This window comes from Oratosquilla oratoria, chromosome 23 (genome assembly GCF_046742065.1).
Source record: "Oratosquilla oratoria isolate Oo_2021 chromosome 23, ASM4674206v1, whole genome shotgun sequence".
Taxonomy (NCBI): domain Eukaryota; kingdom Metazoa; phylum Arthropoda; class Malacostraca; order Stomatopoda; family Squillidae; genus Oratosquilla; species Oratosquilla oratoria.
Window position 1 is genome coordinate 60,412,099 of NC_134799.1, and position 15,693 is coordinate 60,427,791.

Genomic DNA, 15,693 nt, shown 5'->3' on the forward strand with positions numbered 1-15,693 from the left:
GATCCCTCTCTCTCTCTCACTAGTCTCCCCACACGCTGCAGGTACTCTGATCTGGATCCAAATCCCACAAGTCCAGTAAGCTCAAATACTTGGAACCATGAATCCTAAAATGTTGGATTCTGCCCCCAGCATTATTTGTAGCTTCAGTTTGACTATATCTTCCCCACTTGATACATTGAAATACCAAAAGTAATATTGGAATGTCCCCTGTTGGGGCTACAAGGAGAAGGATGCCTGGTCCCAATCCCAGTCCCTTTTTCTCGCCTCTTATGATCCAAGTGGAAATACTTGGTGGCAGTATTCTTTTGCTCCCACCACAGGGTAGGTAGGCAAAAAAGGAAATGAATATTCAGAGAAATTGTACAGGACAGTAACAAGGCGTTGGGGGACAGCATAATGGAGGGACAGTCATAGTATAAATGAGGAATAGACATTTGGGAATGGATGCTAAGAGGAGACTGTATGAAGGAGTGATTGTGCCAACAGCACTGTATGGGGCAGAAACATGGAACATAAGAGAGGAAGAGAGGAGTTTGAATGTGTTTGAGATGAGGTGTCTGAGAAGTATGATGGGGGTTACTAAGCTGGATAGAGTGAGAAATGAGGTGAGGAGGAGAACAAGGGTGGAAAGGGAGTTGGGAGATAGAGTTGATGAAAGAGTATTAGGATGGTTTGGACACATGGAAAGAATGAGTGAAGAAAGACCAGTAGAAAAGGTATAGAAGGCAGATGTGGGGGGAATGAACATGAGGGGTCATCCTAGGATGAGATGGATGGATGGGGTGAAGGGGGCTTTGGGGAAAAGGGGAATGTCTGTTGAGGAAGGACAGGAGAGGACAGAAGACGGGTGAATGGAGAATGGTTGTATATGGATGATGTTGTGATGCATGAGGTGGAATGGGTGGGGGGATGGGGGGTGAGGTAGTATGTGTGAGCAAAATTTGACACAGCCCGAAGGGATTTCTCCCTGTCTTCTCCTTTTATGCATAGGGGGACAGAGAGGGGGGGGGGTCACGGATTTAATGAAGCGGCCTTGCTGTGGATGTGCTGTGCCTTGCAACACTGCCTCTGACCCAGGGCAGTGGACAAGGTGCAGGGATGACCCATCATCTGGGTGGTGCTAAGATGGGAGGGAGGGTGGAGGGGAGTGTTGTGTATTTAGGGATGGAATGGGTGGGAATGTTTTATGCCTTTTTTTTTTTGGCTATCTCCCTTGTAAGGGGGAAAAAGCCTTGGCATATGTATGTATGTATTAATAATGTAGAGGAAGGCATGGAAGTGAAGTTATTGGAGTGCAATCTTGGAGATGCAACCATTTCAAATAAGGAAAAAATGAAAGGCACTGCAAAATTTACAATCTTCTGTTGCACTGATTAAACCCTTTCATCACCTTTCACATGTTCAAGGCACAATGGCATACACCATAAATTAACCTTTTGTTACAGTATTTGGTATTTATTCTAGGTATCACCAAGTGATTTCATTCAGCTGAAGGAAATCCCCATCCATCACACAAGTATTAAATCAATTTCAAATATATTTTGATGAACCATTTTGCATTTTATTGACAGTATGTTTTTAACTATAACTAGCCAATCTTGTTCATTTGATGGACCCCTTTGCACCTGTTACATAAAATCCCAAACTGTCACAACTTGTCATCAATTAATTAACGGTTGCCTTCAGTTTCATTAAGTGCAAAACCTGCAGCCCCAAAGTGGTTGGCAATTGTCCTTGGGGCCTCTCATTCATAGATCTCTCTAGAATGAAACTTTGGACTGTTGCCTGCTGTATTAGTGTGGGGCAGTTTCTGTGTCACTGGCTGAAAGTGAAGGGGAAAAATTGCTAGATGTCTACTCTCCATATGTGGAAAAGTGTATGAAATACAATTGAAGTTGACACGAGATATCTTGGGCCCAGTCTGAAGAACTGATAGGGTTTGAAAAATGTGCAGCTTTGCTGTTCATCTTGCATAACCACCATGAAAGCAGTCCACATCAGTCCCACACAGCTTTAATACATCAAAGATTCAAATTCATTCTCACATAATTCCCTTCTTTCTGCACACTCCACTCTCCTCTTTGTTCATTACCAATACAAAATATATTTATATAAACCTTTCTCTGCCATCTCTGATGATTGATTACTGTAGTTGGATGTTAATATACAACAGAATTTGATGTAGAAAACCTTACAAGTACTAGTGACAAGATCTATATATTCAAGACAATGCTTATTCCAGTCATACATTTCTATACTTGTCTATACATATTTGTGTACATGTTAATGCATCTGTATGTTTGTGCGAGCACATGTTTGAGACATTCATGTATTTTTCTTGTATTTTTGTATGCTTAATCATTACTATATCTTTAGTGTCTTGAAGGTGCTGTTGTTGTAACTCCTGTGACTTTAATTTCTATTATTCCCTACTAAAGAATCTTAATTTATCATTGTTCACATTTACATGGTACAGTTAAAAAAAAAAAAAAGTTCTTCAATACTTTATGTACTGGTAAAAGGGGTTTCAATTCACATGACTGAAGAAATATCCATCAGTGATGGTCTTGATAATAGAAGTCAACAAGACTTCATTCTTTCATTTGTGACAAATTTCTATGAAAGCTTCCTATGTTAACAAATCCCAACACTGCACTTCTGAAAGTATTTAAACTTGTTTCATCATCTGTTTACATCAATCATAAAATGAGATATAAGCATGTATGTACCTGTAAACCTTTGGTTGCATACACCTGAATGTATGAAGAAACACCACAGAATACATTTACTGCTTGTGATGGAACAAAACTTTTGCTGTCACCATCAAGCAAATAAAAAATATGAATATTACAATTGTACAGCTTTCATGTTATCCACTGCTTTATGCAGTACTGATGCTGAAGATTGAACCAAGAACTTTAGCTACAATTTCTATTTCCTCTTGGGTTAAATCTTTGTTGACAGTGATACGCAAAGAAGGTGGATGATTAAATGCTTCTTTGTCCACTAGATAGGATGAACTTACTACAGCAACACCTTCTTCTTCTGCCTGCATGTGGGAAGATTAAAACCATAAATCAGTAATCATATAAAACTACAGTTAGAAGATAACAAAATTTGTTACATTGTCCACAACAGTTGACCATACTTTTTTGTCTAATCCTAGTATACCATGTTCTCCCTACAAAAGGGTACAATGCCATTAGGGAATGGATGGGAACTGATGAAGAACCCACATTCCCACTGCAATCAACATTACCCAGATGAGGATATCATTACCCCAACATCCACACCTCTTCCTCCTAGCTAAGGACACAGAAACCAAATCAGCCCCATGCATATGTCCAACATGCATTGACCTAATTAAAGGTACACAACCTTTATCCAAAATTCTGAAAATCGAAAAGTTCCAAAATCTATCTGTTTTTTAGTAGAGGGTGGAAAGAGCCATAACGAGTTTCGTTTGGCAGGAAAATACAATGGTGTATGTGCCCAGAATTCAAACACCCCAAAACTCAAACTTGAAATTCGAACATAAAATTTTCAAGAAATTTTTGCCCCAAATTACAATCTTTTTTCTTTAAAATCTGAACAAATTCTCAAATGTTCATGATATTTCTTGGGTGTGTTCATCTTTGCATTGTTCCTCTATCCACGCTCTCCAAGTGCTAAGTTTCATTCTTGAAGTGGTAGTGAAAACATTTGTGACTTTATATTATTTTCAATTATTTTCTTGGAATTTCAGTTATTGTCTTGGCATTGGAATGGTCTTCTACGACAAATTATATTTGAATTCTAAGGCACCACTGCAGACTCGACCCGACACAGATGCTCGGGTGATGTGACTTTGCTTGGCAGGTACGCTGCCATTTACCACCAAACGTGAAACTATTTGCACAGCAGTGTACATGTGGTGCAGTGCTGTGAAGTGCTGCAGTCATGTGTATGTGTACTTAACCACTTCACTCCGGACTTAAATCTCGCGGGCAGCAGCCAATGCCAGCCGTACGACGTGTCGTAATAATACTCGCATCATAAAATATAGTCACCGCTTATATCGATCGTTCTCTCTTTCACCCGTGAATTTTGAAAACCACAGAGAATGGGATTCAGGGCACATTTGGGAGAATGTAAAAACACAGGGGCGACTACAATAAATATAATCAAGACGCCGATATGGCAGCGTCGCGAATCCACTTGCTCCTCATGACGCCTACGTAGGCGGCACCATATGGAAGGGGTTAATAGTCATGGCCCATTGCCTCTTGTAACTTAATTGCAGATACATACTTTTGTCTCACTAACAAGCACAATAGCAAAAATTTGTGAAAGTTGTCAAAACAGATGGGTTAAATACCTGGAAGAAAAATCTATACTGAATCCAAATCAATTTGGATTCAGACAAGGGAGATCATGCACAACAAATTTTATCTGCTTTTACTCAAGATTACTAGACATTGGTCCACTATTATCTGCTGACGGTCAACTTGAATATTCAAATGAAGGAATGTGTAATATCATAAACAATTATTTTAGCTCGGTATTCGTAAACGAAAAACCTCAAAGTGAAATCCAAACTGAAACCTGTGAAAAGTCTAGGGTAAACTTACGGTAAATATAACAAAAGAAAAAATTAAAAGGTGTATAGATAAACTCAAAGTCAATAAAACACCAGGGCCTGACGGTTGGCATCCAATGAATCTTAAAGGAAATGAAAAATGAGATTGTTGTTCCATTAGAATATATTTTCAAGAAATCCATCATATCTGGAGATGTCCCAAGAGAATGGAAGCTAGCCAACGTTACTCCTATATTCAAAAAAGGTGAGAAAAAGACACCAAATAACTATAGGCCTATAGTTATATCCGGAATGGTTTCTAAAGAAAGCCCTACATATGAGGAAACAAAGAAGGTTGTAGAAGAGAAGAAGCGAGCATTCACAGATTGGTTACAAAAGAGGACAGGGGAGTCATATGAGACGTACAAAGAAAAGAAAAGAGAAGTAAAGCAAAAGGTAAAGGAGGCAAAGAGGAGAGCAGATGTGAAATGGGGTAGGAGTATGACAGAAAATTTTGAAAGTAATAAAAAGATGTTTTGGAAAGAAATTAAGAGAGGAAGAGGAGGCGAATCAAGTAGGGAAGAAAAGGTAAAAGGTACAGATGGAGAGTTGATAATGGAAGAGATGGCAGTGAGGGGAAGATGGGCAGAATATTTTAGGGAGTTGCTGAATGTGAAGGAGGATAGGGAAGGAAAGATAGCTGCAGTGGGAAATGCGAAGAAAATGAGAGTGATGAGTGAGGAGAATGGAGGAGAAATAAGGAAGGATGAGGTGAAGGCAGCTGTAAAGATGATGAAAGCAGGTAAAGCACCTGGTCTGGATGGATGTCATGCAGAATGTCTGAAAAAGGGAGGTTCAGTGATGGTGGACTGGTTGGTGAGGTTATTTAATGTTTGCTGGAGAGAGGGTAGAGTACCGGAGGACTGGAGTAGTGCCTGTATACAAAGGATTACAAAGGCAAAGCATGCCGACAGGAGACCTTTTGATCCATATCTAGGTCGGATGCAAAAAAAAAAAAAAAAAAAAAAAAAAAAAAAAAAAAAAAAAACATATTAATAATAAATTAAAACTATAACAATGTAAATAACAATTAAAATACATAAATAAATGCATTGGTATAGTTGAATAACAAACAAACAGGTAAATAGTAAATGATAATAAATTGACATATAACTAATAATAAATGAAAATCAGACAGACAAATTATAACAAAACAAAAACAAATAATATAACATAAATTATAATAATTACAGCATCTTACTTAGGTATTTATCTAAATGATTCTTAAAGCTTCGAACTGAACTACATTGCACTACCTGTGCAGGAAGTTTATTCCATTCATTAACTACACGGTTGGCAAAGTTGTTTCTACCTACTTCCAAATTGAATCTATTTCCGGACAGTTTGAGACCATTGTTTCTTGTCTGATTCTCATTCAATGTGAAAATTTTGTCACTTTTGATGTTGTCAATTCCTTTTAAAATCTTAAAGACCTGTATCAAGTCACCTCTGAGTCTACGCTTTTTTAGGGAAAACAGATTTATGTGCTTAAGTCGATTTTCGTATGATTTATTTTTGATATTTGGAATCAGTTTTGTGGCTCGCCGTTGTACCTTTTCCAGTCTGTCAATGTCTTTAATGAGATTCGGTGACCATACGGAAACAGCATATTCCAAATGTGGACGAACTAACGATTTATATAGCTTGTTAATGAGTGATGGACTTTTGAAATCAAAAGATCGCGCAATCAATCCCAGAATCTTATTTGCTTTCTCAGAGGCTGAAATACACTGCTTGGATGATTTGAGGTCGTTACTGATAATTACGCCGAGATCTTTTTCACTATCTACTTTTGTTAACGAATTTCCAAATAACTTGTAATCGTACTTACTGTTATTTTTACCTATGTGCATTACCTTGCATTTACTTGTGTTAAATTTCATTAGCCACTTTTCAGACCATTGCTGTAATTGATCTAAATCTTCTTGAATATCTAATTGGTTTGAGTGATCATTTGCCACTCCGCACAGTTTTGTATCATCAGCAAATTTGGAAACAGTAGATTTTAGTCCATTGTCTATATCATTTATATATACTATGAATAGAAGTGGCCCAAGAACGGAACCCTGAGGAACTCCACTTGCAACATTTTTCCATCCAGAAGTTTTTCCATTTAAAACAACTCTCTGTTTTCGACCTTTCAACCAATTACTAGTCCAACCTAATAGGCTACCACTTATTCCATGCAAAGCTAATTTAGTAAGTAGTCTTTCGTGTGGGACGGTATCAAAAGCTTTTGCAAAGTCTAGATATATTAAATCTATATTGTTTCTTTTGTCATAATTCGAGATAACTGTGTTGTAGAATTCGAGTAAGTTAGTCACGTAAGTATAGTTCCTCTTTACAAGGGAAAAGGGGACAAGTGTGAATGTAGTAATTTCAGAGGGATTAGCCTGTTGAGTGTAGTAGGGAAGGCTTATGGGAGGATCTTAATTGAGAGGATTAGGAGAGGAACAGAAGGAGTAATTGGTGAGGAACAGTGTGGATTTAGGACGGGTAGAGGTTGTGTAGATCAGATCTTTGTGGTAAGACAGATATGTGAGAAAGCTATAGGAAAGGGGAAGGATGTTTTTTGGGCTTTTATGGATCTGGAAAAGGCTTATGATATGGTAGACAGAAAGGCACTGTGGGAGGTTATGCAGATTTATGGGATAGGAGGAAAGCTTTTGGGAGCTGTTAAGAGTTTTTATGAGAGTAGTAGAGCATGTGTTAGGATTAGAAATGGAGAGAGTGAGAGGTTTGAAGTAAAGGTGGGACTTCGTCAAGGATGCGTTATGTCGCCCTGGCTGTTCAACTTATACATGGATGGGGTGGTGCGAGAGGTGAATGCTAGGGTAGTGAGTCAGGGATTGGAGATGGTAAAAGAAAATGGAGAAAAGTGGGAGGTGAGCCAGCTGTTGTTTGCGGACGACACTGCGCTTGTGGCAGGGTCAGAGGAGGGATTGAGGAAGCTGGTGGCAGAGTTTGGGAGAGTATGTGATAGAAGAAAGCTAAAGATAAATGTGGGTAAAAGTAAGGTGATGAGATGTACAAGGGGTGAAAGTGGCAGTAGACTGGAAGTGAACATTAAGGGAGAGCGACTGGAGGAAGTGGATAGTTTTAGATACTTGGGTGCAAGTGTGGCAGGGAAAGGTGGAGTGAAGGTGGAGGTAGAATGTAGATTGAGAGAAGCGAGTAAATGCCTTGGTGGTTTAAAGAGTGTAATGAGGAATAGACATTTGGGAATGGATGCGAAGAGGAGACTGTATGAAGGAGTGATTGTGCCAACAGCACTGTATGGGGCAGAAACGTGGAACATAAGAGAAGAAGAGAGAAGGAGTTTGAATGTGTTTGAGATGAGGTGTCTGAGAAGTATGGTGGGGGTTACTAGGATGGATAGAGTGAGAAATGAGGAGGTGAGGAGGAGAACAGGGGTGAAAAAGGATTTGGGAGATAGGGTTGAAGAAAGAATATTAGGATGGTTTGGACACATGGAAAGAATGAGTGAAGAAAGACTAGTAAAACAGGTATGGAAGGCAGATGTGGAGGGAGTGAACATGAGGGGACGTCCTAGGATGAGGTGGATGGATGGGGTGAAGGGGGCTTTGGGGAAGAGGGGAATGTCTGTTGAGGAAGGAAGGGAGAGGACAGAAGACAGAGGTGAGTGGAGAATGGTTGTATATGGATGATGTTGTGACTGCATGAGGAGGAATGGGCGGGGGGGTGGGTGGTGGGGTAGTATGTGTGAGTAAATTTTGACGCAGCCTGAAGGGATTTCTCCCCGTCCTCGCCTTATATGCAAAGGGGGACGGAGAGGGGGGGTCGCCGATAAAATGAAGCGACCTTGCTGTGGATGTACTGTGTCTTGCGACACTGCTTCTGACCCAGGGCGGTGGGCAGGGTGCAGGGATGACCCGTCATCCAGGAGGTGCTCAGATGAGAGGAAGGGTGGGAGGGGTGTGGAGTGTATTTAGGGATGAAATGGGTGGGAGTGTTCTTATGCCTTTCCCTTTTTGGCTACCTCCCTTGGAAGGGGGAAAAAGCCTTGGTATATGTAACTCCAGGAAGAAGTTTTAATGGGGTAACAATAACATCATTGTACCATTTAATGATTCTATCAACTCGGTCTCCAAACTTCTACCAAATAATCAAATCAAATTTATTTACAATTATCCAAACAGCATTTTTAGAAAGGTAGTTAATGTACACCGGAGAGATGATGTGGACCAAACCTCCGGGGTATATAAATTGCCGTGTAAAGACTGTGATGATGTGTACTGGGGCCAGACTGGCAGGAATTTGTCCACGAGATTAAAGGAACATAAAAACTCCATAAAATATGGACAAGTTAACTCCGCTGTGTTCCTTCATGCCAGCCAAAAAGACCATAGATTAGATTGGGATAATGCATCAATAATTTATAAATCACACTGTAGCTATAGAAGAAAAATTGTAGAATCTTCTCTAATAAAACATTATCCTAACTTTAATACCTCTAAAGGCCAGTGGCCCCCAGATTGTATTACCAAGTTAGCGGTCAACAAGATCATGTCTAAAGCGGTTGGACAAAATATCACCCCTTGTCCTACTTTGACCCGACCATTTCAAGGGCATGTGACCTGAGCCCCCACTTTCCTCATCCCCTTCTATGTACCCCTCATTTCTTCATATATTTGTACCTTAACCTTATGTAAGCATTCTGCTGAAGAGGACTACAGAGGGTAGTCGAAATATACAGTTTCTCTGTACTTTCCGTTATTATTTCTCCGAGTGGGTTAACAGTGATCATAGGCCTATAAGTTTGACTTCAATCATATGAAAAATAATGGAAACTATCATCAGAGATGCTATCGAAAATCATTTAGAAAGTAACCGTTTGATAAATGATAGCCAGCATGGTTTCAGACAGAAACGTTCTTGTGTGACTTACTTGAATTCTACAACACAGTTATCTCGAATTATGACAAAAGAAACAATATAGATTTAATATATCTAGACTTTGCAAAAGCTTTTGATACAGTCCCACACGAAAGACTACTTACTAAATTAGATTTACATGGAATAAGTGGTAGCCTATTAAGTTCGACTAGTAATTGGTTGAATGGTCGAAAACAGAGAGTTGTTTTAAATGGAAAAACTTCTAGATGGAAAAATTTTACAAATGGAGTTCCTCAGGGTTCCGTTCTTGGGCCACTTCTATTCATAGTATATATAAATGATATAGACCATGGACTAAAATCTACTGTTTCCAAATTTGCTGATGATACAAAACTGTGCGGAATGGCAAATGATCACTTTAACCAATTAGATATTCAAGAAGATTTAGATAAATTACAGTAATGGTCTGAAAAGTGGCTAATGAAATTTAACACAAGTAAATGCAAGGTAATGCACATAGGTAAAAATAACAGTAAGTACGATTAAAAGTTATTTGGAAATTCATTAACAAAAGTGGATAGTGAAAAAGATCTCTGCGTAATTATCAGTAACGACCTCAAATCATCCAAGCAGTGTATTTCAGCCTCTGAAAAAGCAAATAAGATTCTAGGACTGATTGCATGATCTTTTGATTTCAAAAGTCCATCACTCATTAACAAGCTATATAAATTGTTAGTACGTCCACATTTGGAATATGCTGTTTCTGTATGGTCACCGAATCTCATTAAAGACATTGACAGACTGGAAAAAGTACAACGGCGAGCCACAAAACTGATTCCAAATATAAAAAAAAAAATCATACAAAAATCGACTAAAACATATGAATCTGTTTTCCCTAAAAAAGCGTAGACTCAGAGGTGACTTGATACAGGTCTTTAAAATTCTAAAGGGAATTGACAACATTAAAAGTGACAAAATTTTCACACTGAATGAGAATCAGACAAGAAACAATGGTCTCAAACTGTCCGGAAATAGATTCAATTTGGAAGTAGGTAGAAACAACTTTGCCAACCGTGTAGTTAATACATACATACATATACCAAGGCTTTTTCCCCCTTACAAGGGAGGTAGCCAAAAAGAAAAAGGCATAAAATCATTCCCACCCATTACATCCCTGAATACACTCCACACCCCTCCACCCTCCCTCTTATCTTAGCACCTCCTGAATGATGGGTCATCCCTGCACCTTGTCCACTGCCCTGGGTCAGAAGCAGTGTCGCAAGACACAGCACATCCTCAGCAAGGCCGCTTCATTAAATCGGCGACCCCCCCCTCTCCGTCCCCCGATTGCATAAAATGAGAGGACGAGGAGAAATCCCTTCGGGCTGCGTCAAAATTTGATCACACATACTACCTCACCCCCCGTCCTACCCCCCATTCCAACTCATGCAATCACAACATCATCCATATACAACCATTCTCCATTCACCCGTTTTCTGTCCTCTCCCGTCCTTCCTCAACAGACATTCCCCTCTTCCCCAAAGCCCCCTTCACCCCATCCATCCACCTCATCCTAGGACGTCCCCTCATGTTCCCTCCCTCCACACCTCTTTTACTAGTCTTTCTTCACTCATTCTTTCCATGTGTCCAAACCATCCTAATATTCTTTCATCAACCCTATCTCCCAGCTCCTTTTCCACCCCTGTTCTCCTCCTCACCTCCTCATTTCTCATTCTATCTAGCCTAGTAACCCCCATCATACTTCTCAGACACCTCATCTCAAGCACATTCAAACTCCTTTTCTCTTCTTCTCTTATGTTCCATGTTTCTGCCCGATACAGTGCTGTTGGCACAATCACTCCTTCATACAGTCTCCTCATAGCATCCATTCCCAAATGTCTATTCCTCATTACACTCTTTAATCCACCAATGCATTTACTCGCTTCTCTCAATCTACATTCTACCTCCACTTTCACTCCACCTTTCCCTGCCACATTTGCACCCAAGTATCTAAAACTATCCACTTCCTCCAGTCGCTCTCCCTTAATGCTCACTTCCAGTCTACTGCCACTTTCATCCCTTGTACATCTCATCACCTTACTTTTACCCACATTTATCTTTAGCTTCCTTCTATCACATACTCTCCCAAACTCTGTCACCAACTTCCTCAATCTCTCCTCCAATCCTACCACAAGCGCAGTGTCGTCCGCAAACAACAGCTGGCTCACCTCCCACTTTTCTCCATTTTCTTTAACCATCTCCAATCCCTGACTCACTACCCTTGCATTTACCTCTCGCACTACCCCATCCATGTATAAGTTGAACAGCCAGGGCGACATAACGCATCCTTGACGAAGTCCCACCTTTACCTCGAACCATTCACTCTCTCCATTTCCAATCCTGACACAAGCTCTACTACTCTCATAAAAACTCCTGACAGCTCTCAGAAGCTTTCCTCCTATCCCGTATATCTGCATAACCTCCCACAGTGCCTTTCTGTCTACCCTACCATAAGCCTTTTCCAGATCCATAAAGGCCCAGAAAACATCCTTCCCCTTTCCTATAGCTTTCTCACATATCTGTCTTACCACAAAGATCTGATCTACACAACCTCTACCTGTCCTAAATCCACTGTTCCTCACCAATTACTCCTTCTGTTCCTCTCCTAATCCTCTCAATCAAGATCATCCCATAAGCCTTCCCAACTACACTTAACAAGCTAATCCCTTTGAAACTACTACATTCACACTTGTCCCCTTTTCCCTTGTAAAGAGGAACTATACAGGCACTCCTCCAGTCCTCCGGCACTCTACCCTCTCTCCAGCAAACATTAAATAACCTCACCAACCAGTCCACCATCACTGTACCTCCCTTTTTCAGACATTCTGCATGGCATCCATCCAGACCAGGTGCCTTACCTGCTTTCATCATCTTAACAACTGCCTTCACCTCATCCTTCCTTATTTCTCCTCCATTCTCCTCACTCATCACTCATTTTCTTCACATTTCCCACTGCAGCTATCTTTCCCTCCCTATCCTCCTTCACATTTAGCAACTCCCTAAAATATTCTGCCCATCTTCCCCTTATTGCCATCTCTTCCATTATCATCTCTCCATCTGCACCTTTTACCTTTTCTTCTCTACTTGATTCACCTCCTCTTCCTCTCTTAATTTCTTTCCAAAACATCTTTATTATTTTCAAAATTTTCTATCATACTCTTACTCCGTTTCACATCTGCTCTCCTCTTTGCCTCCTTTACCTTTTGCTTTACTTCTCTTTTCTTTTCTTTGTACCTCTCATATGACTCCCTCGTCCTATTTTGTAATCAATCTGTGAAAGCTTGCTTCTTCTCTTCTACAACCTTCTTTGTTTCCTCATACCACCATTCACTACCCTTTCTTCTATTTCCCCGTCCTTCTTGTTCCACACACCATCCTTGCACACTTTATGACTCCCTCCTTGAACCATCCCCATTCCTCCTCCACACCCACCTCTACTCTATCCTTTACTCCCTCCCACTCCTCCTTCAGCTTCTTTCTGTACTCCTTCTTTTCCTTTTCATTCAAAGAGTTCACTCTAAGAACCTCCCTACCTTTTGTCCCTTTCCTCTTTCTCCATCTATCCTCCACTCTCAACTTACCTTCCACCAAAAAATGATCTGATATTCCCCCACCCTCTCCCCTTAGCACATGTACATCCTTAACTCTTCCTATCATAATCCTATTTACCACTACATAATCCATTAGCACTCTACCTAGCACCCTTCCCTCCACCACCCTCTCCCATGTGTACTTATGCTTGACTTTCTTCCGAAACACTGTATTTGCTATCATCAACTCTCTTTCTTGACACATTTCCACCATCAACTCTCCACTATGATCCTTTCCTGGAACTCCACATTTCCCAACCACTCCATCGATTGGACCATTTCCTACCCTAGCATTAAGGTCTCCCAGTACTATTACATTGACATTTCTTCCTAAATCCTCTATGCACTCATTTAAATCTATCCAAAAGGCCTCCCTTTCTTCTACATTCTTCTCACTGCCAGGCCCATATGCACTTACAAAGACCCACATCTCCTTTCCCAGTTTCACCTTCATCCACATTATCCTTGAGGAAACCTCCTTCCACTCCACTACACGTTTACCTATCTCTTCACTTACTAGAATAGCCACAACTTCCCTCCCTCGCCCTCTCTTCACTCCTGATAACCTTCCAATTACACTCCCAAACTTACACTCACCCTTCCCTTTCAACTTAGTTTCACTCAAAGCCAACACATTCATCTTTCTTCTCACAAACATACTACCTATCTCTTCCCTTTTACTCTCATCTGTACCACATCCACACACATTAAAAGACCCAAACCTTAGGGTGCTGGTCCAAAAACTCCCAGACCCTCTTATGCCTTCTCTTTTTTGTTTAGGAATGTCCCCTGTGGGGCTACAAGGAGAATGATGCTTAGTCCCAATCCCCGTCCCTTCTCGCCTCTTACGACCCAAGTGGGAATACTTGGTGGCAGTGTGTGTGTGTGTGTGCGTGTGTGTGTGTGTGCGTGTGCGTGTGTGTGTTTATATATATATATATTTTATATATATATATATATATATATATATATATATATATATATATATACACACACACACACACATATACCAATGGCTTCTTTCCCCTTACACGGGAGATAGCAAAAAAATAAATAAATAAAAGCATAGAAACCACTCCCACCCATTCCAACCCCCTACATACTCCACTCCCCTCCACTCTCTTCCCTCCCTCTTATCTTGGCACCTCCTGGATGATGGGTTATCCTTGCATCTTTTCCACTGCCCTGGGTCAGAAGCAGTGTCACAAGACAAAGCACATCCACAGCAAGGCTGCTTCATTAATTTGGCAACCTCCCTCTCTGTCCCTTCAAGTCCTCATGTAGAAATGGAGAAGATGGGAAGAAATCCCTTTGGGCTAAATCAAATTATTTCTCATACATACTCCCTCACCCCAATCCCCCTCATGCATCACAGCTTTATCCATACACAACCATTCTCCATTCACCCCTATCTTTTGTCCTCTCCCGTCCTTCCTCAACAGACATTCCCCTCTTTCTCAATGCCCCTTTTACCCCATCCTTCCATCTCATCCTAGGTCGCCCCCTCATGTTCACTACTTCTACACCTCTTTTACTAGTTTTTCTTCACTCATTCTTTCCACGTGTCCAAACCATCCCAATACTCTTTCATCCACCCTATCTCCCAACTACCTTTCCATCCCCATTCTCCTCCTCACCTCCTCATTTCTCACTCTATCCAGCCTAGTAACCCCTATCATACTTCTCAGACACCTCATCTCAAACACATTCATACTCCTCCTTTCTTCCTCTCTTATGTTCCATGTTTCTACCCCATACAGTGCTGTTGGCACAATCACTCCTTCATACTTGTACAATCTCCTCATAGCATCCATTCCCAAATGTCTATTTCTCATGACACTTTTTAATCCACCAAGGCATTCACTAGCTTCTCTCAATCTACATTCTACCTCCACCTCCACTCCTCCTTTTCCCTCCACATTCGTACCCAAGTATCTAAAACTATCCACTTTCTCCAGTCTCTATCCCTTAATACTCATTTCCAGCCTGCTGCCACTCTCTCCCCTTGTACATCTCATCACCTTACTTTTACCAACATTTATCTTCTACTTCCTTCTTTTCCACACCTTCCCAAACTCTGTCACTAACTTCCTCAATCCCTCATCTGATCCTGCTACGAGTGCAGTGTCATCAGCAAACAACAACTGGCTATCTCCCACTTTTCTCCATTTTCTTTAACCATCTCCAATCCCTGACCCACCACCCTTGCATTTACCTCTCGCACCACCCCATCCATGTATAGATTGAACAGCCAGGGCAACATAACGCATCCCTGACAAAGTCCCACCTTTACCTTCAACCACTCACTCTCTCCATTTCTAATCCTAATACAAGCTCTACTACTCTTGTAAAAACTCTTGATGCTCATATATATATATATATATATATATACACACATACATATACCAAAGGCTTTCCCCCTACACGGGGGGTAGCTAAAAAGAAAAAGGCATAGAAACCACTCCCACCCATTCCATTTCCTATACATTCCACTCCCCTCCATCCTCCTATCTTGGCACCTCCTGGATGACGGGTCATCCCTGTATCCTGCCCACTGCCCTGGGTCAG

General features: G+C 40.8%; 1 protein-coding gene across 1 annotated transcript in view; it reads right to left on the reverse strand.

Moving 5' to 3' along the window:
* Positions 1-1,346: 1,346 nt before the first annotated feature.
* Positions 1,347-15,693, reverse strand: part of Spt-I (serine palmitoyltransferase subunit I) — a 51,225-nt gene continuing 36,878 nt past the window's right edge. Inside the window, exon 12 of the mRNA XM_076207149.1 lies at positions 1,347-3,049. Coding sequence (XP_076063264.1) covers positions 2,882-3,049 — 168 coding nt within the window. The 3' untranslated portion in view covers positions 1,347-2,881. The remainder of the gene's footprint in view (positions 3,050-15,693) is intronic.